The 23,019-nt window shown below is 38.9% G+C and overlaps 1 protein-coding gene across 1 annotated transcript in view; it reads left to right on the plus strand.

Moving 5' to 3' along the window:
• Window positions 1-23,019, plus strand: part of LOC142098555 (dynein axonemal heavy chain 11-like) — a 325,973-nt gene that overhangs the window by 136,661 nt on the left and 166,293 nt on the right. Inside the window, exons 32-40 of the mRNA XM_075181390.1 lie at window positions 3,984-4,115; window positions 11,119-11,279; window positions 12,817-12,973; window positions 13,110-13,255; window positions 13,528-13,644; window positions 16,188-16,326; window positions 17,480-17,572; window positions 19,057-19,251; window positions 21,607-21,684. Coding sequence (XP_075037491.1) covers window positions 3,984-4,115; window positions 11,119-11,279; window positions 12,817-12,973; window positions 13,110-13,255; window positions 13,528-13,644; window positions 16,188-16,326; window positions 17,480-17,572; window positions 19,057-19,251; window positions 21,607-21,684 — 1,218 coding nt within the window. The remainder of the gene's footprint in view (window positions 1-3,983; window positions 4,116-11,118; window positions 11,280-12,816; window positions 12,974-13,109; window positions 13,256-13,527; window positions 13,645-16,187; window positions 16,327-17,479; window positions 17,573-19,056; window positions 19,252-21,606; window positions 21,685-23,019) is intronic.

Genomic DNA, 23,019 nt, shown 5'->3' on the forward strand with positions numbered 1-23,019 from the left:
ATAAATAACATATAGTTGAATTGAATTTGTTTAACCAGGAGCCTATTGTTAATTTGGCCATATTTATTTATGATTAATTCAATTGTTATTACATTATTTTACTGATAAATAGATAGGCACTCCTTACTCCATTTTTATAAACTTTCTTTATATAGTAGTATTGAGGGAGGTGGCATCCCTCTCAGTAAGGAGCTGACTTTCTTTATATAATCACAGTATCTGTGGGATTCAGTTTGAATGTATTTATCTCCTAGGAATTCTTTTTGGTATTATGTTCTGTTTTAATTCCTACTTGCAAGACAGCTTTCACTCTGGTCTATGTATTACGTTTATACAGTGACAAATGTAGCAAGGGAGTAGTGGTGCTTTTTTGGCTACTTATGACATCACTCCAGATGTTCCAGGCAACTCTCCTCCTGATTGGTGGAAAAGAGTTGGTGAGGAACCAACATCATCTTGTTTCACACACAAATAAAACCTCTTAAGCTAGGTACACACTACAGAAATTTCAACCAACTTTTTATGCCGATCGATTTTACATGTGATCGATGTTCCGAACGCTCGGTCCATGGACTGCATACACACTAGCCTTGTTTAGGACGATAAAAGGAAGAGCGGACGTCCCTTTAGCAACTTTTTACAGCCATGTTATCGTGAGCAATGACTGTAATTTCGTACTCACTGTTGTGGATCGGTCGGAAGTTTATACACACTACACAGCGGAAACGAGATTGGAACGAAAATATTAAACGGTACGACCAACCAAATGAGGCGATAATCGTCCATTTGGGCAGACTTTCGACCATCGAGTCACTGCACACACTGACCCGACTTTTGAGCGAGCGGTCGTATGTCGGCTGATTTAGCCGATTATTGGATGAAAACTGTGTAGTGTCCCAGCTTTACAAACACTACTTTTCCTCTCCAGTCCTGCTAAGGTCCTAATTAGGTTAGACGTCCACTGGATTTCATATGTTACTTCGGACAAATTTCAATGATTAAGTTACACTCTGTTGGATATTGGATGATATGTCCTCATTAGCATTGCAGATATTTAGTTTATACAATGATGATGATACAATTCAGACAGTTTCCATATCTGTCCAGCAAATGCTGTAAAAGATATTTCTTAAACCAATATTTTGTCACTACTATTTCTTTCTCTTTGAGAAAGTGACTGGTTCATTTAAAAGTGTATTAATAGGTATCTTTGTTCAAGTAGGTTTCAAAAATATACAGTAAAGTGTTGAATTTGTTTCTCAAAATAAATCAGTATTGTCCATTCAAGTGTAGATTTTGTAATAAAAAGAGATTTGCTTAAAATTAGATCTTAAGTTACAGAGTTACAAAAGAGATAGCTCAGTCCCCATACAACCTGCAGCCCATGATTTCGTGGCAGAGAGAGACGTCTGGCTGCAAGTCACTTTATAAACTTTTACAATGGTGGGTGTGTTTACAAAATGACGTCATCACAAAGGTCACATGGATGGTTTACAAAGAATCAGCATACACTTCACGGATCTATACTCTTAAAACAGATATTTGCACAAGATATAGTTCCTAGCCTTTTTACAGTATTTTACCAGCAATTCTTCAAATAAACAATATGCATAATTACAATTATATATATATATATATATATATATATATATATATATTGAAATATATATATGTATATATATATATATATATATATATATATATACATACAAAATGACAATATATATTGCAAATTGGGTAGCACACAATAAATTATGATATTATTGTAAATACAACTTCAACAAAAGTTATCACAGTGACTTCTATAGTCAATGCTGAATTCTGGTCTCTCTGACCTGTTCTCAACATCTCTTACCTTGGCCAATGCTTAAAGGAGGCTATTAAGAGATTAACTGCGGAAAGGTTTAAGTGGCATGAATATCTCATAGATGGTCCGGGAGCCACTAGGGGTCCAACTCTTTCCTCTCCTCCTCCTTCACCCTCAGCCTTACTTGAATCCCCCTGGGATGACTAATGTTCCTCCTGTTGATTTCCCAATGATTGTCTGCGTTACGTTAATCTGCACTTCCATGTTATTGTTTTATTTGTTTCATTGTCTTCTCTTCTTCACTCGCATGTTATGGTTAAATTATATGTGGTAATACTCACTGAGCAGCTACCCCCTCTTGTTTGTTTCCCACTTATTTTCTGACCCCAAATAATCTGCAATTTTTTTTCAATAAACATTATTAATGGGGAAAAAAAGAGATTAACTGCAGTTGGCGATCGCCTGCACCAGCTGGTGTGGCAAATCCACGTCCATTAGCTTGGTCATTAACTTGTAGAACATTGAGTCTCCTAGTAGTGTAGAACTGTTGGATCTATACCTATTTGGAGTTTAGACATGGTTAGAACAGGGCAGTAAAAAGCCTGTGTGACTGCATAGCCAAGAACAAGACTGACATCCAAACTAAAATAAGAGAAAGAACATGACCCTGAAAGGTAAGAGGTCATCTTTAAATGGGTATAGTCACTACATCACCTGTGCAAACAGTAACTATAACTATATATATATATATATATATATATATATATATATATATATATCTAATATATAAATACTTAGTGGCGTCTGTCTGTCTGTGTGTGTGTGGAAAAAAAAAACAAGTTGCAGCGCCACCTGCTGGGCAGAGTTATACACTGACCTACTAAATTCTTAGTGTGTGTGGAAAAAAAAATTCAAAAAGGGCTGAAATTTGGTAGGGCTCAAACTCATTTTCGTGAGGTAATTTTACCTCATGAACACACATGTGTAGAGGCGTGCGTTAGTGTATGTGTGTGTGTGTGTGTGTGTGTGTGTGGAAAAAACTATTTTCTCAGAAAGGGCTCATCCAATTGACCTGAAATTTGGTATACTGACATTATTTGACAAAAAAATTAGAATAGTCAAGTCAGTTAACTTCCATCATCCCCCCTTCCCCCCGTGGGAGGGGTAGTAAAGGCTAAATTTACGAGTTGAGGGGTCAAACTCATTTTCGTGAGGTAATTTTACCTCATGAACACACATTAAAAAGGGCGCTTGCGTCGGGAAGTAACGATCTTCCCCTGAGAAGGCCTGGGCTAGGCCCAAATGCATGACAAGAACCTTTTTAAGACCTTAAGTATCTTGATTTGACTAGAATGCATGAGTATCATGCACGGGTTAACTTGTATATATATATATATATATATATATATATATATATATATATATATATATACTATTGATCTAGAGACTTTTATTTTTTTTAGCTAAACTTGTTTTTGACATCCTTATGATTACTTCACAAATAGCTCAGACCTTATTACTTTCACAGTTGAATATTGCTTAATCTATTGCACATTGTACGATTTCTGTGACCATTACACAGAAATAGCTTTCATTCTTCTACATGCTTTACTCTAGACTTGTTATGTGTCACATGATAAATGTACTACAGGTTACATCCCTAATATGAGTGCTGTGGTGTGGGCTATAGACCCATTTCCTGAAATTAAAGATTGGTTCAAACCCCCTTGATATATTCCAACTAATGGACTCAAATAATATATATTTGCATAGCACAGCAAGGGATTATGGGCAATGGCACGCAAATTATCCCACAATCTGCATCACTTTTAAATACCAGCCATTTTTAAGAATGTTCACTTTATACCTTAACATGCGAAAATGGATGGCAATTAGTCACGTTGACCTTAAAAGAAATGCCTTAAGTGAAAAGTTCTCAGGTCTAAAAAACCCCCAAATATGTATTATTATTTACACAACTATTAAATTACTTCTCCTAAAAGTGGAGAGTGTCAGTTAATGGCACAGTTTTGAAAAGTTGTTTGTTTTGATGGAGAACAACAATGCATGTCTTGTCAGAGGCGCTATACATTTCACAGATACATTTAGCACTTTATACATGACAGATTTTATTTTACAGAGTTTAATATCTCATCTGAATGTAATTGTTTTGCAGATTGCTCAGTTGAATGCCCTTATAAACATGCTGTTAGGGGAACTTACCCCCGGGGTGCGTCAGAAGATCATGACAATATGCACAATTGATGTTCATGCGAGAGATGTGGTAGCCAAGCTTATTGCACAGAAGGTAATTTAATGCAGAGCAATTACCCTAATGCATTTTTAAAAGCATGAAATAAAGAATAATTTCATTTGTTGAAAAGCTCGCCCCTGCCTATGTGTAAAAGTGACAGAATGTTTTGATGTAGTAATTTTTTTTGTTACATTCTTACATTCACATTTAGACAATTATACTTATGACTTAAAAGAATTCATGGAAAAAAAAGATTGTCTAAATGTTTAAGGATTATGCTGGTAATTGAATTTGCAACATTTAACATGACAGATGCATTCACTTTTGTTTTCAGAATCTTACTCGACAAACAATTCCAAATTATGAATTTTTTGTTTAATCTACAGCAAGGACCGCATGGATCGGTGGTGGGTTGGCTTCTGTTAATAGAGAATCATTTTACTTCTGTATAAGTACAGGTCTATATAAATATATTTTAAAAATGACTGCAATGTTAGTGGAGCCCTTTCTTCTTCTGACAGGGTACAAGTGAAGCTTTAAGACTCTGAATACTTGGTCAAATGTTGATCTTCCTATTCCATTTGAGCAAAGAATGTTTTCATATGTTATTAGCCCTGTCTTCATTGGGGGGGGGGGGGGGGTATTAAGGTATATTATGGAGGTTTGATATCAGATGTGGATAGTTGCAATATAAAATACCAATTATTACAGTGATTATTGATGGACAGGAACAGGGCCAATATGAAGATCCAATTTTGCATGCATTCCTTGAACACTTTAAATGTATGTAACTTGCCTAAAGGTCTTGGATGATCTAGGATGGCATTGTGACCCTTTTGCTTGTTGAACATATGCAACTATTCCACATGTCAGTAACGTCATGTCTAAGCATTGCATGGTCATTTGGCTAGCCCTACCTCGGCTTCACATTTACAATGAACGCTTTTTTATTTGGGTTAACTTCATCTACAGACCAGATGGAAAAAACACAGGTCAATTTGCAAGAGTGAAAATCCCTGACGGGAACACCTTCATAATTGTTGATTTAACTTCCCTTTTAGTTAATTTAATGAGGACATGTACCCAGGATTACATAGGGTTGAAGCAAGTACAGGTTGGTAGAAAAGTTTGTAAACTAAAGTTTACTCCCTCCTTCCCCCCTTACCGTTCCCTCAGGATTGGGTTTGACAAGTAGTACATTTAACATGCTAATGAACTGGGCACTGGTCTATTCAATGCCTCCTCCCTATGTCAGTACTCCCATTGCTTTACATCAGTGATGGGCAAACTACGGCCCGCAGGCCAGATCCGGCCCACTTAGAGGTTCTATCCGGCCCGCCAATATTTTAAAAAATTTAATTAAAATATGCATAAAATTATTAGGGCCGACCCTGTGTGTCAGAACCCTCATTTTTATGCCTTCCCAGCTATTTCCTCCAGTACACTTCATCCTCCTTCCTAAAAGGACACTTCGTATGTCAATCACTCAAACACCCGCCCGCCCCCTAAAGGCTGAAAGTCATGTGAGAAGAGATGGGCTGGGCCATATAATAAGGCGGATTTAGATTAGCTGCTGTGTTGTCAGTTAGTGGCTCACCAGAAAGACGGATCTGCAACAACCTGCTGAAATAAGTGCTGTGTCTGTATGATCGCTGCACTTATAGGGGTAACACTGCTATATAACACCTCCCGTCCCATTCAAAAAATTTGTATTATATATTTCAATATTTGAGTTTTTTAATAAATTATATTGGCCCGCCTAAAGTTTTTCTTTTTTATTTGGCCCTCTCCTGAAAAAGTTTACCCATCACTGCTCTACATCATTGACGAGCACTGATTCAGAAGAGGAAGTGTCGTACTGGAGAGTTCTGATTTGCACAGAACTTGGTCTCTCCTATAACGTCCCCCTTCCTTTACGTCTACCTGCGGTCATCCATGGTGGGAGAGCTGATGGAGAAGTCTGTCACAAAGTCTGTTCCCTATAACACAAATAATATGCAGTACTATTAGAAGTTATAATAAAGTCTCTTCACCCTTTATTGCAATCTGAATTCATTATCGATGAGATCACGAATTGACAGCACCAACATATGAAAATAGAACGAAAAATCATACTGCAATATGGTTTGATCAATGGGGTTAATACACTAAGCTATCCTATGCAAAATAAAATCCTCTGTGTGCCTACATATTTTATGACTTATACATTACTTTAACTGTCATATAAACAACATGCATTAAACTATACAACAACAGTACTTTATTAGACTATAGAATAAATACAAAAACATTATATTGCAAATTCTTTCAGCTACTCTACAATGAAAGTCACCTTCCACAGATCAAACCTTCCTCTTGGTTGACATTGCTGAAATAACTCATTATTGTTTCTTTTCTATATTCTGACTTTTTGGCCATGTTACAGAAGTCTAAATTTAATAAACTAGATTATCACAACTAACAAAAGAGAAGATTGATGTTTTGCATTGTTAAACATTTAAAATGCTGGATGTAAATGAGAGATAGTATTTGTCCTTTTATTTTCAAATATCAAGGATTATCTGCATTTATCACAATGCAGAGTTGAGCTGGCAGTGTATAAATGCCTCCATCTTTTCTTGGCAGCGTGTAAATGCCGTCATATTTTCAAGCGTAGCCTTTGTGACACAAGGACCAGAAAACAGCACTGCAATGAGGTGTAGAATATTAACATTATGCCCTAATGTCTGCTACTGAACCATGTAAAGTGATGCCATACTGTAAATGTGCTGACCTTTTAACTGGACACTATAAATAAAATATAGCTTATACATAAAAAATATAACAAAGTTTTCAGCGCTGAAATGCACCCAAAGCTAAGGAGAATACAGCACAAAATAAGGGAAGAAAATGTATAATAATCAATACAACAGTCCACAGTTCTTTTTTTTCTCCAATGTGATCTTCCCCAAAACTCCTATTGGTGATGAAAAGACATATAACTATATATCTCGAAATTTCAAATCCAAAGTGACAGACACCTCACCATCACCTCCGTGTTAATAAATCAAATGGATTCCTACCAGATAGTAGAAAATCATGAGCATTGAAAGGTATCTTTGTATCCTTATTTCCAGATAATAAATGATCATGAGTATTCAGAGATGTCTCTATAGTCTTCCTCCTCCATCCAATATGCTCATGAGAGCAGGCATGTAAAAAAATGAGAGTAGACACCCCTAGCGTAATAAAGTCACTACTTTCAAATTTATTTCTATAAAATGATTTAAATAAAATGATAAACAAATCGCACAAATAGAAGAATATTCAAAATGGGTGTAAAGTAATGCTCCTACCAGAAAAACAAGGCTATAAGCGTATCTCACAAAGTTAAAAGATGTTAAAGTCTCCCGGGATACAAATATTACTTCATGTCCATCCAACTCAAGCCTCGAGATGTAATGTCAATAGGATAGCACTCCACACTCTCTGTTAGTTCCACCTCAATCACCAACGCGTTTCGACCGGTAAAAAGGTCTTTGTCAAGGAGCCCTTGACATAAGGAGGCACAGCGTGGTGATGATGAAGGGGCACAGTAGTGTGTTTGTGATGACACAGGGGGCTTGTGGTAATTGTGTGTGTGTGTGTGATGGCACATGGGGCTTGTGGTAGTGTGTGTGTGTGTGTGTGTGTGTGTGTGTGTGATGATGACACAGGGGGCTTGTTGCAATATAGTGTGTGTGATGGCACAGGGGGCTTGTGGTAGTGTGTGTGTGTGTGTGTGTGTGTGTGATGGCACAGGGGGCATGTTGCAATGTAGTGTATGTGATGGCACAGGGGGCTTGTGGCAATGTAGTGTGTATGATGACACAGGGAGCTTGTGACAATATAGTGTGTGTGATGGCACAGGGGGCTTGTGGTAGTGTGTGTGTGTGTGTGTGTGTGTGTGTGTGATGGCACAGGGGGCATGTTGCAATGTAGTGTGTATGATGACACAGGGGGCTTGTGACAATATAGTGTGTGTGAGGTAGGTGGTGGCTAATACATGTGTGCTATTTTGTTTGTGGGGTGATGGTGGAGCAATTTAATAGTGGGGTCTATTAATTTAAGATGGGGTGGTTTGGGGGCTATTGAATGTGACGGTGAGTTTGGGGAGAATGAGGTTTCTTTATTAAATGCGACTATGAATTATATAATGGCAGTGATGGTTGCGGGACAAAGGTATACTTATGAAATGTAAATACTATTAAATTCTTGCTGGGGCTGTTTGGAGGGAGGGAAATAGGTTAATTTATTAAATGGGAACACTATTATTTTAATGTTCAGACTGGAGGCCTAATTATTAATCGTGGGTGCTATTGATTTAATGTCGGGGATGATTGGAAACCTGCAGCCACAGGTGGTGAAAGTGACAAGAACAGGTAGGAGAGAGCAGGACAGTCTGTCAAATCTTGTGATTCTAGTGGGACAATCCCAGTTTTTGGTGACTGTTCTGGCCAATGTAAGGGGCAGGCTAAGTCTGTGAACTCTTTATGTACACATAAAGAGCATTTCTTATATACTACACTATGGTGCTAGATGTCCTTCGTGGGCTTACCCAGGGCCGGATTTACCGCTAGGCAACCTAGGCACCTGCCTAGGGCCTAGCGGCTTCCAGAGACTCGTGCGGGGGGGGGGGGGGTGTGTTGCCGCGAGTCGGGGGAGGGGGGGTCGGGTGCCGTGAATCGGGTCCCGGCAGCCTCTTCTCCTCTCAGTGTCTCAGTGATAGAGAGATGAGGAGAGGCTGCCAGAACCCGACGAGCGATCACGTGACTCCTTTTTTTTTTTTTTTTTTTTTTTTAAATCTGGACTGACCGAGGAGGAGCAGCGCGCCGGAGAAGAGAGGCAATAGAAAGGTAAGTAAAACAATGGAGGGATAGAGGTGGTGATGGTGAAGGGGCACAGAAGTGGTGATGGTGATGGGCACAGAGGTGGTGATGGGCACAGAAGTGGTGATGGTGAAGGGCACAGAGGTGGTGATGGTGAAGGGGCACAGAATTGGTGATAGTGATTGGCACAGAGGTGGTGATGGTGAAGGGCACAGAGGTGGTGATGGTGAAGGGGCACAGAAATGGTGATGGTGATTGGCACAGAGGTGGTGATGGGCACAGAGGTGGTGAAGGGCACAGAGGTGGTGATGGTGAAGGGCACAGAGATGGTGATTGGCACAGAAGTGTTGATGGTGATTGGCACAGAAGTGGCGATGGTGAAGGGCACAAAGGTGGTGATGGTGAAGGGCACAGAGGTGGTGATGGTGAAGGGCACAGAGGTGGTGATGGTGAAGGGGCACAGAATTGGTGATAGTGATTGGCACAGAGGTGGTGATGGTGAAGGGCACTAAGGTGGTGATGGTGAAGAGGCACAGAGGTGGTGATGGGCACAGAGGTGGTGATGGTGAAGAGGCACAGAGGTGGTGATGGTGATTGGCACAGAAGTGGTGATGGTGAAGGGCACAGAGGTGGTGATGGTGAAGAGGCACAGAGGTGGTGATGGTGATTGGCACAGAAGTGGTGATGGTGAAGGGCACAGAGGTGGTGATGGTGAAGGGCACAGAGGTGGTGATGGTGATTGGCACAGAAGTGGTGATGGTGAAGGGCACAGAGGTGGTGATGGTGATTGGTACAGAGGTGGTGATGGTGATTGGCACAGAGGTGGTGATGGTGAAGGGCACAGAGGTGATGGTGAAAGGGCACATGTGATATTGTGAAGGGGCAAGAGTGACAATGAAGGGGCACAGTGTGATGATAGAGGGACAAAAGTGACAAGAGCACATACTTGGATTTATGCGTATTATTTTTGCAAACAACTTAAGTAAGTATTTCTGCCCTGACTTCAATATTTATTAAGTTGTTTTGACCCAACTACTTAAAAAAACGGGACTGCTTGGTAATTATTTAGAGGTGCCTTTTTCTGCAGCAGGATAGCCTTGCTCTTTTCACATGTTAGGTACGCCCCCAAAGATGCAAGCCACGCCCTCACCTCCTTTGGCCACTGCGCGACGGCACATGCTTTCATATCTACTTAACTATAGGGGTATATGGTAGGCATACGGCTGCACATGCTTTCACTTCTACGTAACTATAGGGGTATATGGTAGGCTGCAAAAATATAGTGCTATGGATTGTTTCAGGGAGGGGGCCCAAAAACAGTATCCTGCCTAGGGCCCTATGAGGTCTAAATCCGGCTCTGGGCTTACCACACCCCCTTTGATGGTTTGGTTACGCCTCTCTAGTGGCTGGCCATGCCCCCTCTAGTGGGCCTCTTCTATTGTATTCCCCCCTGTGAATGTGAATTGGGGCACTTATGTGTGACATAAAAGTAATTGGGGCATTACTGTGTCATAATATGAACTGAGGACTCTACTATGTCGTATGTTATGAATTGTGGGCAGGACTATTTACCACAGTATTTACTGGGTAACAAAATCCTAAATTGAGGGCACAACTAAGAGGCACTCTGAGGTCACTTTCCCGCTGTTCTGAAAGTCAGGACTGCTGGGACATATGTCACGCTCCGGCGAGCAGGCGTTGCACACTTCTGCCAATGGTGTACACAGCAATGCAGGGTGTTTTCTGTAGGAGGGTGCCCTAGCGCTTTTCACCTTCATCATCTCTGTGGACCCACCTTTCTCCCTCTGGTACATGCTGGGTCTGGGGGTTACACTAGCAAAGTATGGAGTAGATACAAAGGTGTGCCTTGGTTTTGTGAAGAAGTGCAGAAATTAGATTTCATTTTGCAGATGATGATTAATGAAATGAGATAAAGGGTGGAGAGGGAATTGTCTGGATTAGTGCAAGCCGATTTCCAAAAAGACTTGCATTTACACCATTACATCATGGTGTTGGCCGATCTGGTACATAGGAACAGCTTATTTTTTTTATCTACAGCTTCTCTTTAACTGGTTACACTGTATTCTGCTTCAATAATCCTTTTTTGAACCAAATGCACTCTCAAAACTTGCTGTGTGAGAGTTAAGAATGAAGTATTGTTATCGGGTACTTTGCCATGATTTAATTGAACATTTTCTTAAATATTTTAGATCTCCAATGGACAAGCATTTACTTGGCTGTCACAGCTACGGCACCGATGGGATGAGAATACAAAGGAGTGTTTTGTTAATATCTGTGATGCTCAGTTTCATTATTCGTATGAATATCTTGGCAATACTCCTCGTCTTGTGATAACACCACTAACTGACAGGTGCAGACAGAATTGCTGGCTGATTAATTGCGACCGCAAAATAAATCAGTGTTAAAGAGTGTGTCCACTTTAGGGAACCCCTTTACTCCCACCATCATTCATTAGTGGCCCCAGTTCAGCAGTTCAGTGGCCCAATTACCTATAAACGAGGCATGTTAGCGCTGATTTCAAGCCTAATCATAAATGCGCTGTATTCCAGAGTTCTATGCTGGAGAACCTAAACTAGGGATTAGTGACTTGTGCAGTGAGTGTGACTCCTGGGGGTAGATTTATCAAGCTGCGGGTTTGAAAAAGTGGCGATGTTGCCTATGGTAGCCAATCAGATTCTAGCTGTCATTTTATCGAATTTGCTATATAAATGATAACTAGAATCTGATTGGTTGTTATAAGCAACATCTCCACTTTTTCAAAACCGCAGCTTGATAAATTTAATCCCATGTTGGACAGATGGTGAATCCAGTCAACCATCAAGTTGGGTACTGCATTCACTGTACTTACCTCCCACCCTTAGCTTTTATTAATTTCACTGTCACACAAGTGGCTCAGCAAATAAATCCATGGTCCCACAGCCTGCTCCTTACACTTGTAATACACCTCAGTGTGATGGGATATTGGCATCTATCCATATGTACTTTTCAAAGAAAATATTTTCTTTTTATAAGATTTAGTGCTAATAACAGTTCTAAAAATCATTGCAGATTAAATAAAATGTATTTTGAGCTTAAACAATAAGCTAAAGTACATTAATTGATATCTGAAAGCTTGCAATACTCCACGCTCTAATTTTGATAAATCTTCTAGACAATAGAAAAAGATTGCCACTACATAGTATAATAGGATGAACTATACAATATTTTAAGCTGTTTTTTCAACTTTCTTTCACCCTTCAAATACTAATTTTGTGTTTTATTTTTGGATATGGTCCCATCTGCCTTTTTTTTTATTTATCATCGGTTTTCATGGAGATCCATTGTTGCCTTATAAAATGTTTCAGAAGTCAGAATAAAGATTTTGGGGCATTAAATAAATTGAAAATAAATCACATTAAAGCAATACAAAAACTGTCCCAGTGTAATTTACAAAAATCTGTAAATGGCAGGAGATCACAGGCAGTAAGCGCACTTATGCAAAAGCCATACATCCAGTAATGAATAAATCTGATATAGAGGTTAGTTTGACATCCCAATCTTACCACACCGATTTGACTGATGCATCAATTTGGTGTGGTTATACTGATATTACTGTCAGACTGCTATTAATGTTTAGAGGCTGGGATTGGGGATATGATGGCCTAGTCACTTTCACTTCAAAATAGCTTACTCATTGACATGCAGATATGAATGGATTAGCTGGGTTGTCCCTAGTCCTGCCCATTTCATCTCCTGTATGTAACCAGGTTTTCAGTATGCATACACTAAGTACTAGGGTCCTAGTCAAACACACCTAAAAAGGACATTTCCCTATATAAAATAGAATCATATATGCCATATATTGTAAAGAGCAGCATATTTATTTAACCATATTTGTACCATTCCAGATGCTATATAACCTTGACTCAATCTCTACACCTGGCTATGAGTGGTGCTCTATCAGGTCCTGCAGGAACAGGAAAAACGGAGACCACCAAAGATCTTGGCCGTTCCTTGGGGATTATGGTTTATGTGTTCAATTGTTCAGAGCAAATGGACTATAAGGTGTGACAAAATGAATGTTGTATTCGATGTAGCTTCCCCAAATGAAAATGTGTGCTTCTGTTTATGAAAATGTAAATCAGGCTAATGTTGTTGAGTATAACTAACAGTAGTAAAATATTTCTTTGGTATTTGCCAGTCTCTAGGAAACATCTATAAAGGCTTATGTCAGACAGGTGTCTGGGGCTGCTTTGATGAATTTAACCGTATATCAGTGGAAGTGTTGTCTGTAATTGCCGTACAAGTCAAGACAATTCAAGATGCCATTCGACATAACAAGAAAAGGTATATAAATTAACTTCTCAGCCCCCACCCCCGTTACTTGTATGAATTGTATTAATATTTTGTGTCTACAATAATGAAATATATATAAAAAAAATCACTCATAATGAAATACAATAATTGTTATTAACATCATGCAATTATTTTGTCATGTTTTCTATGTTTTATGAATATATCTAAAGAATAATAAAAGTGTAACTGGTATGTGTTCATTATGAACAAATGATCCTTATTTTTTCATTAAAATCTGATTATATCATATTCATGTTTTATAGATTTCACTTTCTTGGAGAATCAATTGAGCTTAAAAATACAGTAGGGATCTTCATCACCCTTAACCCAGGATATGCCGGCAGAGCGGAACTCCCAGAAAATGTCAAGGCTCTTTTCCGGTAAATGTCATTTCAGAATCCATTTGCAGTGACCAATTTAGAAGTAAACAAATATAGTACATTAAGCAGATTTTCATGGATTTCCTTACTACAGAGTATTTTTAGTGATCAATTTGCTGTGGTATGTTACAATTAAGACCGCCTGCATCCAGGGCCGGATTAACCAAAGGGCTTTATGGGCTACAGCCCAGGGGCCTTGGGCAGCTGGGGGGGCCCTAGAGATTTAAAAAAATTTTTCTTTTTTTTTAAAAACGTTGGCTTTTTCTTCATCGGGTTGGGGGCCAGGGGCGGATTAGCCATCCATATACTGCCTCATGTGTTTTCAGTACATTTTTTTTATTATTTGTTTTCCGGCGGCACGGGGGATGGTGGTGGGTGATAGGCGAATCTCTCGTATTTAGTTTGACCTGAAGGGGCGGATCCGGCAGTGACACTGTCCGGGCAGCGAATAAGGAGGCTGCCTGTCACAGAGAGGGGACTGCAGAGGCTCTCGCGTGACTTCCTTAGCTTCGCGCCCAGACGGATACCTCCTGCTTCATGAAGCTGAGCAGCGCCAGCACAGGTAAGTAGTTAGCAAACTAATCAAAAAAGTGCGTGATAGTGACAGTGAGGGTGTGTGTTGATGTTCCCTGGCTTTTTAAAATGTTATGTTATGAAATTTAATGGTCCCTTTCTATATAGTGAAATAGGAAATCCATGCATAAAATAACACAAGCATAGAAGCTTGGTCGGATTAGATAGATTGCAGGGTATACTGATTTTATTGTTACTCATAAACTATTTTGGTTAAACAGCTCAGACATTCTTGGAACACTGATGGCAAAGAGTTAATAGACTGGTGTGACAGCCATTTGGAGAAGTGACAACCACCACAAGGAGGGAAAAGTCAGAGGAAAAGCATAAGGATATATATATATATATATATATATATATATATATATATACATATACACATACACAGTAGATATATATTATATATATATATATATATATATATATATATATATATATATATATATATATATAGATATATATATTGCACTTGACCTGTTATCCAGAAATACAAGTCAGCTTTGTGAATATATTCTCTTCCGCAGGCCTTAGAGCCATGAAACACACTGGGATTGTACTTGGTTAGGGTTAGGCAGATTCATTTGAAGTTGGGGTTCATTAATTTGCAGTTTAGTGGTTCTATGGGGGAGTTTTGAGTAGGTAAGAGCATAGGGTTAGGCTAAAAGGAGGTAGGAATAGGTTAGAGTTAGGTTGTGATGGGGTAGAAGAAGGTTAGGTTTAAGATGTGGTGGAAAAATTAGGGTTAGATTGTGAGAAGGTAGACATGCCCAATACGATCTTACTGGCGGGGCCCCAATATCGGACTGAGCATAAATTGCTTGACAAATGGGGGCCTCACAGTATCCCCAGCCCAGGGGCCTACAATGTCTTAATCCAGCCCTGCCTGCATCCCACCATACATAAAGCCAACAGCCGCTAATTTTCACTGCAATGCGACTACAGCTCAAAGCTGTCCAGTCCTCTTTAGCAGAGCTCTGTGGAATAAGACATCTGGGTGAATAGACCACTCCTGCTCATTTAGGGGGAGGGGGAGATCCAAGGCTTGCTCTACCCCATTTGCTATATGGAATGTTATATTAAGGAAGGGGTTACCCAAAAGTAGACAATACCATATGTCAATATCCTGGGATATTCACAGATAAACTAATCAGAGTTCCAGCACAAGACAAGATAACATGGATTCTCAACCACTGTTCATCTCTGTTTTGCTATGCAGTATAGTAGCAGATTGTGGAAGCTGACTTAGTAATCAAAGTCATGCAACAGGAATGTTATAATATTGTTATTATAATGTTATCAGTGGCCAAAGCGGGAACATAGAAGTGGTATGGAAAATGTAATAGGAATGGAAGGCGGTAGGAGAAGTGGCGGTATGGCATACCACCGTATACACCCCCACTTCAACCACTGAATGTTATTGTAGATTCATATTTGAATAGTTTCAATGGACAAATACAATGGCAAATGATAAAAATGTGGTTAGTGTGCTTTCTCTTAATTACTTAGTTTTTACTCTCAACTAATTTAGAGCCCAAAAAACTTTCCTGAATTAGTTCCCAGTCTATTTCAATGAAAGCTCCCTTTCACATAGACACATTATATTCATTGTATTGCACATAAAAATGAATTTCTGTCAGACTGAAGCTGCAGTTTTCCATAATACTAAGGTTAGATTTATCAAACCTTTTAATATAGAAAAGCGGCGGTGTTGCCAATAGCAACCAATCAGATCCTAGCTATCATTTTATGAAAGGTACTAGATAAATGGTAGATAGAGTCTGATTGGTTGCTTTTAGAAGGTTTGATAAGTCTACCCCCAAGTCACTACAAGCCTGGATGCCATTGGAGGTAGAGCTTCCTCTGAAGTTATGCTGCATATCTAATTGTAATGTGCTGCTTTGTGTTAGTAATTGTGGCTACAGTATCAAACCACTTATTGTGATATGCTTCTTCAAATCTTTTTCTTCAAGTCCATGTGCCATGGTCATTCCCGATTTTGAACTTATATGTGAAATAATGTTGGTAGCAGAAGGCTTTATTGATGCACGAATGCTTTCAAGGAAATTCATCAGTCTGTACACTTTGTGCCGCCAGCTCCTTTCCAAACAGGTAATGACAAAGCTAAAGCCCATGGTGGAAGTTGGGTGATTGATATTTAACAGTAGGGGGTAAATGTATCAAGCTGAGATTTTTCCAGCGGGTTTGAAAAGTGGAGATGTTGCCTATCAGCAACCAATCAGATTCTAGCTATCGTTTTGCAGAATGTACTAAATAAATGATAGCTAGAATCTGATTGGTTTTTCAAACTCACCGGAAAACTCTCAGCTTGATACATTTACCCCATGATTTCAAATTGTAAATATTGGATAAATTCTAGAAACAAAGAACAATAGGATTCCCTAACAGGTTGTTTAGGGATGGGATGAAGTCAGAACTATTTTGTGAACATCTGTATATTTTATTGTTGCTCTACTTAACATCCAGGAAAAGCTGTATGAATGTAAAATTGAAGAGCTACACTACATGGTTCTAACAGGGCCAGATTTAAACCTAGATGTAGCGTAAATAAGAAAAGTGCTACATGGTGGCTTCAGTAATGAAAGTTATAGGCATTAGTGGTTATGTGCATAGAGTTAGGCTGGGTTCACACTACAGAAAATCTCTCCCGATACGACATCTTTAACGATTTTATCAACGACAGAAAAAAGAAAAGTTCAGATCAGCATGTCGAATCATGTGTACACACTATACACGTTTTATATGATTTACCTTCAGATCTGTGCTCTTCATCTGTCATAACCATTAGCTGAAAAGATCCTGACTCTGTGCACTCCAAAGAGGTCTATGGACACTGATGGTTCTGAGTGCATACACACTGCAGAATTGTAACAACATCATTGTTGAACGTCATTTTTAGTCCGGTTTAAAAATCAAATGAAATTATACCATGTGCTTAGGAACAATAATCGTTCATCGTTGCACCGTACACACTAGTATGATATCGGGCCGAGCGGTCTTTATCGTGTGATTGCGATAGTCGTCTGAAAACCCTGTAGTGTGTACCCAGCCTTAGAGTGATTATAACCCCCCAGCAACAGATAAATGAGCGTTATGTGCCTCATTATAAATCCTGCCCTTGGGTTATGATTTTGATATGATTGTGTAATGTGTTATGCAGCAGTTCTTGAATACGTAAAACAAATTATTTTTATAAACCACATTTGTCCACGGTGTTATATATGTTACCCACTACACTTTACAGGATCATTATGATTGGGGTCTGAGAGCGATAAAATCTGTTTTAGTTGTGGCTGGATCACTGAAGCGGGAGGACAGAAGCAGGCCTGAAGACCAGGTGTGTGTGAGCTTATTGTTATAGACTTGTATATTGTTTCATTAAGAACACTATAAATACAGATTACAATGAAAGGCATTCCCCCCCTTGTGCAGGAAAAAATAAAGTTCACAATCTGACCAATGTTTTCACCTTCTGGGATTGTTAACACTAAATACTATCCATATTTTTGTGTCTAACGTCACTAGCTCCCAATAGTTTGTTTAAATATTGTTACGCCAACAAAATGACTGTCTCCACTACGTTTAGGTGAAAACTCCACCTTAAGGTCACAGAGATTAAATTACATTTCTGTCCTAATTATTGTAGATGAAATACAAGTCCCAGCATTAGCATAATTTAAAACACACAGCATTTTTATTTCTTTAAAGTTAATTATTCCTTGAATATATTCTTGCCTATTTGTGATACGTAAACATGGTTTATTTAGTAGGAAATTACCTAAGGTATACTTGCCAATTTTAGCCTCCAGGAGATCCGGGCGGGAGGTGGGCGTGTGGGGCGGGGCTCGGCAAATTGTGTCATTTGGCCTCGCCCCTTAAATTTGACATGATAACTTCTAGCCTATTACAGCAGGGGGTAGGGCCACAATGATGTGTAAATTGCATCATAAGCCCCGCCTCCACCACTTAACTAATTAAGTGACCAGGAACTGGGAGGTTGCTCTGCTCTCCCTGGAGTCCAAGACGACTCCCAGAAATTCGGGAGTCTCCCCGACATTCCGGGAGAGTAAGCAACTATGGGCTAAGATTGCCTAATGGTAGCAACTCCCTAGTGCAGTGATGGGCAACTGATACACTTCAGGGGGCGTATACCTTTAATCACAGTAATAAGATAAAACAATACATTTAATCAAAGAAAGAGACAACTGTCTGTAATAACATCAGTAAGCATTTTAAACAAGTGTTACAAGGTATAATAAACACTGATAAGTAATAATACAAACAAACACCTAAACTTTGGTTAGATGGTAATGTTCCACCGTTCTGAGTATTGCACCATTTGATACATTTAAATGATACTTTGTTTTTTTTGTCTATTTAAGTAAATTTGAAAATGACCTTTTATATGTTCCATGTATATTCTTTTACTATACCCCATCTGCTGAAATCATGTTCTGTGTACCTATCACTGTTTCCACAAACATCTGCTTTATTATTATTAAAAATTATTATTGCTATTGCTATAAATATCGTAGGGCATTTATGAATAGCCTGATTTTTATATTTAACTTTTTTGTATATTGATATGAAAAGCGACACAGCGCTATATGGGGAACACCTTGTAGGTAATCTTATTTCATTTCACAAAATGAAATGACTGGAATGCGATGCATTGTGTAAGGAACAGATTGAGGCTAACAAGCCATATGTGCCCTAATCGTCCGAGGACGACTTTCTCATAACGTTTGTTCATTTTATGTCTTATGTTATGGTGTGTTATTATTATTGCACATAATTATAGTGTTGTTCCTTTTTTCTTAGGTTTTGATGAGAGCCCTGAGGGACTTCAATCTTCCTAAGATAGTAACCAATGATGTTGCGATATTTCTGGGTCTCATCAGTGACTTGTTTCCATTGCTGGAAGTACCCAGGAAGAGGGACGTGAAGTTGGAACAGATGGTGCGCCAGTCCATTGCCGAACTGCGGCTCCAGCCGGAGGAGAACTTTATTCTAAAGGTGGAAATAATGGCTTTCTGCTTAGTGTATTGTGCATTGTAAATGGGGTGATTGAAGGCTATAATGATCACCGTTGTTTGATGCCTATGGTATTCAGCATCTGGCTAATGCTTTTAATCGCCGAGGTGATAAACAAAGTCTTCACGCCTCTTCCTTTTTTCTTTTTTTTTTTCTCAAGAAGATTAAATGTTAATATAATACATTGTACTGGGGGACTTTCTTTGATTCCAGGTTTCCATTTGAAATGCAACACAGAGTATAAATAAGAGTTAATTAGAAGTGTGACATACATTGTTTTATTACACTTTTATTATAGCAATTATTTAACTTTAGGTTAAATTCCCTGTTCAGGTATTTAATTTCGTAGACACCACCATTGATGTTACACATTAAAAATAATAATGCATTGCTTTATTTTTCTTTGCCCATGTCATTTACTTTAGGTTTGCAATGCTAATTAATGTGACTATAGATTGCTGCAAACATTATTATTAAAAATCCTAGTGTGGTCAACACAGTGGTTAGCATTGCCGTCTCATGCCCCTGTGGCGATGGGCACGATCTGTGTGGAGCTTGTATGGTCTCCCTGTGTTTTTCTGGGCGCTCTGATTTTCTCCCACGCTCCAAAAACATATTGTAGGACCCTAGTGTGTATGTGTATGTGTTGCGTATATTGAGTGATCTCGCACTGCGCATGCACAGAAACCAAGCTTACACAGCTGCACACAATTCCATGGAATTAATATCCGCACGCCTGTGGCATTTATGACCCCTTACGACTTGAGAGGTGGAGTGGGTGAGGGAAGGAATGGACAAGAGTAGGCCATGTACAGTAAGGGCAAATTCACACAGATGAGGCTAATTCAGATCCTGTGTTTAGCAAAGTAATGCTGTTTTCAACCATATCTAGGTGCAAATGCCAGGTGACAGTGATGACCGACACGGCACAGTCTTTGATTAAAAAAATATATGTATGCGTCCCAGTGGCTGTCACAGAACAGCTATATGCATCTAAGGTTCATTGTCAAAAGGCATTGTATGCACTGTGCACATTGCAGAGTTAATAATTTAGTTATTTTAAAAAAATTGATGAAATAGAAAGAAATTCTAAAATGTGTGGAATATATATATATATATATATATATATACAAGTTAACCCGTGCATGATACTCATGCATTCTAGTCAAATCAAGCTACTTAAGGTGTTAAAAAGGTTCTTGTCATGCATTTGGGCCATAGCCCAGGCCTCAACCACCAACCACTCCCCACTGTCACCCCCGGCAACCACCAACCACTCCCAACTGTCACTTCTCCTTCAAGAAATATATATATTTTTTTTTTTAAATCTTTATAAACACTTTTAACAATTAACAAATTAAATTAACAAATTAAAAACATCTTAGTATACCAAATTTCAGCCCTTTCTGAATTTTTTTTTCCACACACACTAAGAATTTAGTAGGTCAGTGTATAACTCCGCCCAGCAGGTGGCGCTGCAGCTTGGTTTTATATTTTCCACACACACACAGACAGACTAACACACGCCACTAGACATTTATATTATATATATATATATATATATATATATATATATATATATATATATATATATATATATATATTTACAGTATATACATATGTATTCAGTGGAAAAGCGAGACTTAATATTTGCGCAGGGAGATTATCTATATGGACTGATGGGTGTGGGGACGCATTTTCAGAGACGTTTATTTGATAGTTGCGCAGCCTCGTCCTTCTCACAAATGGACCTTGGTCCTATACTATACTATTCTATAAGTTTGCACTTTTGCTTTAATACAATAAAAACCTTCAAACACAACCAAAGTAACACATGTGATGTGAAGTCAGTCCAGATGTCCCTTTACTATAATGATTCATTTATGACATATTTGCCAACTCTTCCAGAATGTTTGGGAGATGTCTGAATTTCAGGGAGTATGCCCCGTTCCTGGGTCCCACTTCACCTTCTTCTGCAGTGGGCGGAGCCTTGATGACACCATTTGACATAAATGGAGATAACAATGCTCCACCCCTGCTGTGCGATGGCGAGCAATCATGTTGTTTGCCCGCTGAGGGTGGGGGGGCATGATGGCCCCCAATGGGCCTAAAAGGAGCAGCATTTTAGGAAATTGGCTGAATGCATCCATAGAACTGTGACAGAGAAAAGATCTTTAAAAATAAATTTTAAGGATGATGGGTGAACTCCAGTTGAATTGAATGTTGTTCAGTTGAATATATTTAGTAAATCACTTGATATAACAATAGGTTGTGTCTTTATGCATAATCCTTACCTATGGCTCATATTGTACTTTTTCTTTAATGCTTTTGCCTCAGGTAACCCAATTAGAAGAGCTGCTAGAAGTCCGTCACTCGGTTTTTGTAGTGGGAAATGCTGGAACAGGCAAAAGCACGGTAAACATATATAATTATACTTCCTCAATACATTCAATTTTAATTTAATTGTGAGTATTGCATAACAGTATTTTAATTGACATTGTTGACAGTATTTTGATTGGTTTTAAATTTCCTAGATAAATAGGGACACAGCCGCATTGATTAAAGTGCAATCATTCATATGCAGACACCGAAAGCAGCCATTTTCTTTACCAGACCAAGATTCATGTGACTGCTGGTTGACTAGGTCACACATTTAATTTACATTACACAGTATTGTTTCTATGTCTAATCAATCTATGAGCAGAGAAATGTGGCTTCAGGCTGGGTTGGGTGCCATGAAACTCAAAACACTTATGTTTGTTTATATATGTGTTGTCACAAGTACTAGATGGCTGTATATAAATAAAAGTCTGGTAGACCTCAGTGTTTTTATTATGAATTATATAGTTTTAAACTACAAAAAATAGTGTTATGGTTACAATCAGACATAGATAGAGCAGAGCAGGGGGGATGCACTGCCCGGCGCATGTGATAAATGCTCATCTCAGAGGTCCGTAGGAGGAAGCGGAGCCCTAGAGGGGATAAGGGGTGCAACTTGGAAATACGGGGCCAACTCACCTCGAAGCCCAGTAGCCCTCATACCCCTGCACCCTTTATTGCTATGCCCCAGTGTAATACTGACCTAGCTATGACGAGAGTGCTGTGTATTATTATTGTTATTATTATTATTATTATCGTAGATTTGTAAGGCGCCACAGTGCTCCATAGGGATCCCTAATGTCAATTGAATCTAGCGTTTTTAATTATATTAGAAAAACATGCGTTTTTGCCGTAACGCAAAACATGAGGCAGATAAAGTAATTTGGTTTGGATTTTTGGATTCGTTAGGAAGAGTTACCTTAGGAGTCCAAATTTTGTGTCGATTCCTTAATAAACAACCGTGATACTTCAAACAAACTGGACAAAGAAGCCGCGATTAGTAAAATATTTAATAAATTGAAAAATCAATATTTAATCAACTAGTTGTCAGACAGTCAAGATATTTGGCAGAAATAGTTGTTTTGACATCCTCTCTTAACTAAAAAAAAATTCAAAAAAATCTGAGATGGGTGGTGGACATTTCATGGTTTTTTTGGGTGATCTAATGTGGAATGACCCATAGGCTAATAGATGCTCTCAGCTAGCGTCTTCTGACCAAGTTTTCTGCCATGTCCAATAATGTACCTCTTGATGTTGAGAGGATCAATATCAGAGATTGCAATAATTTGTGGCCCATATACACTGCAATAACGGGCCAATTGCCCAAAACCAGCTGCAGTATCGTGTATGGGCACTTCAGTGCTACACCCA

This window comes from Mixophyes fleayi, chromosome 7 (genome assembly GCF_038048845.1).
Source record: "Mixophyes fleayi isolate aMixFle1 chromosome 7, aMixFle1.hap1, whole genome shotgun sequence".
Classification (NCBI taxonomy): domain Eukaryota; kingdom Metazoa; phylum Chordata; class Amphibia; order Anura; family Limnodynastidae; genus Mixophyes; species Mixophyes fleayi.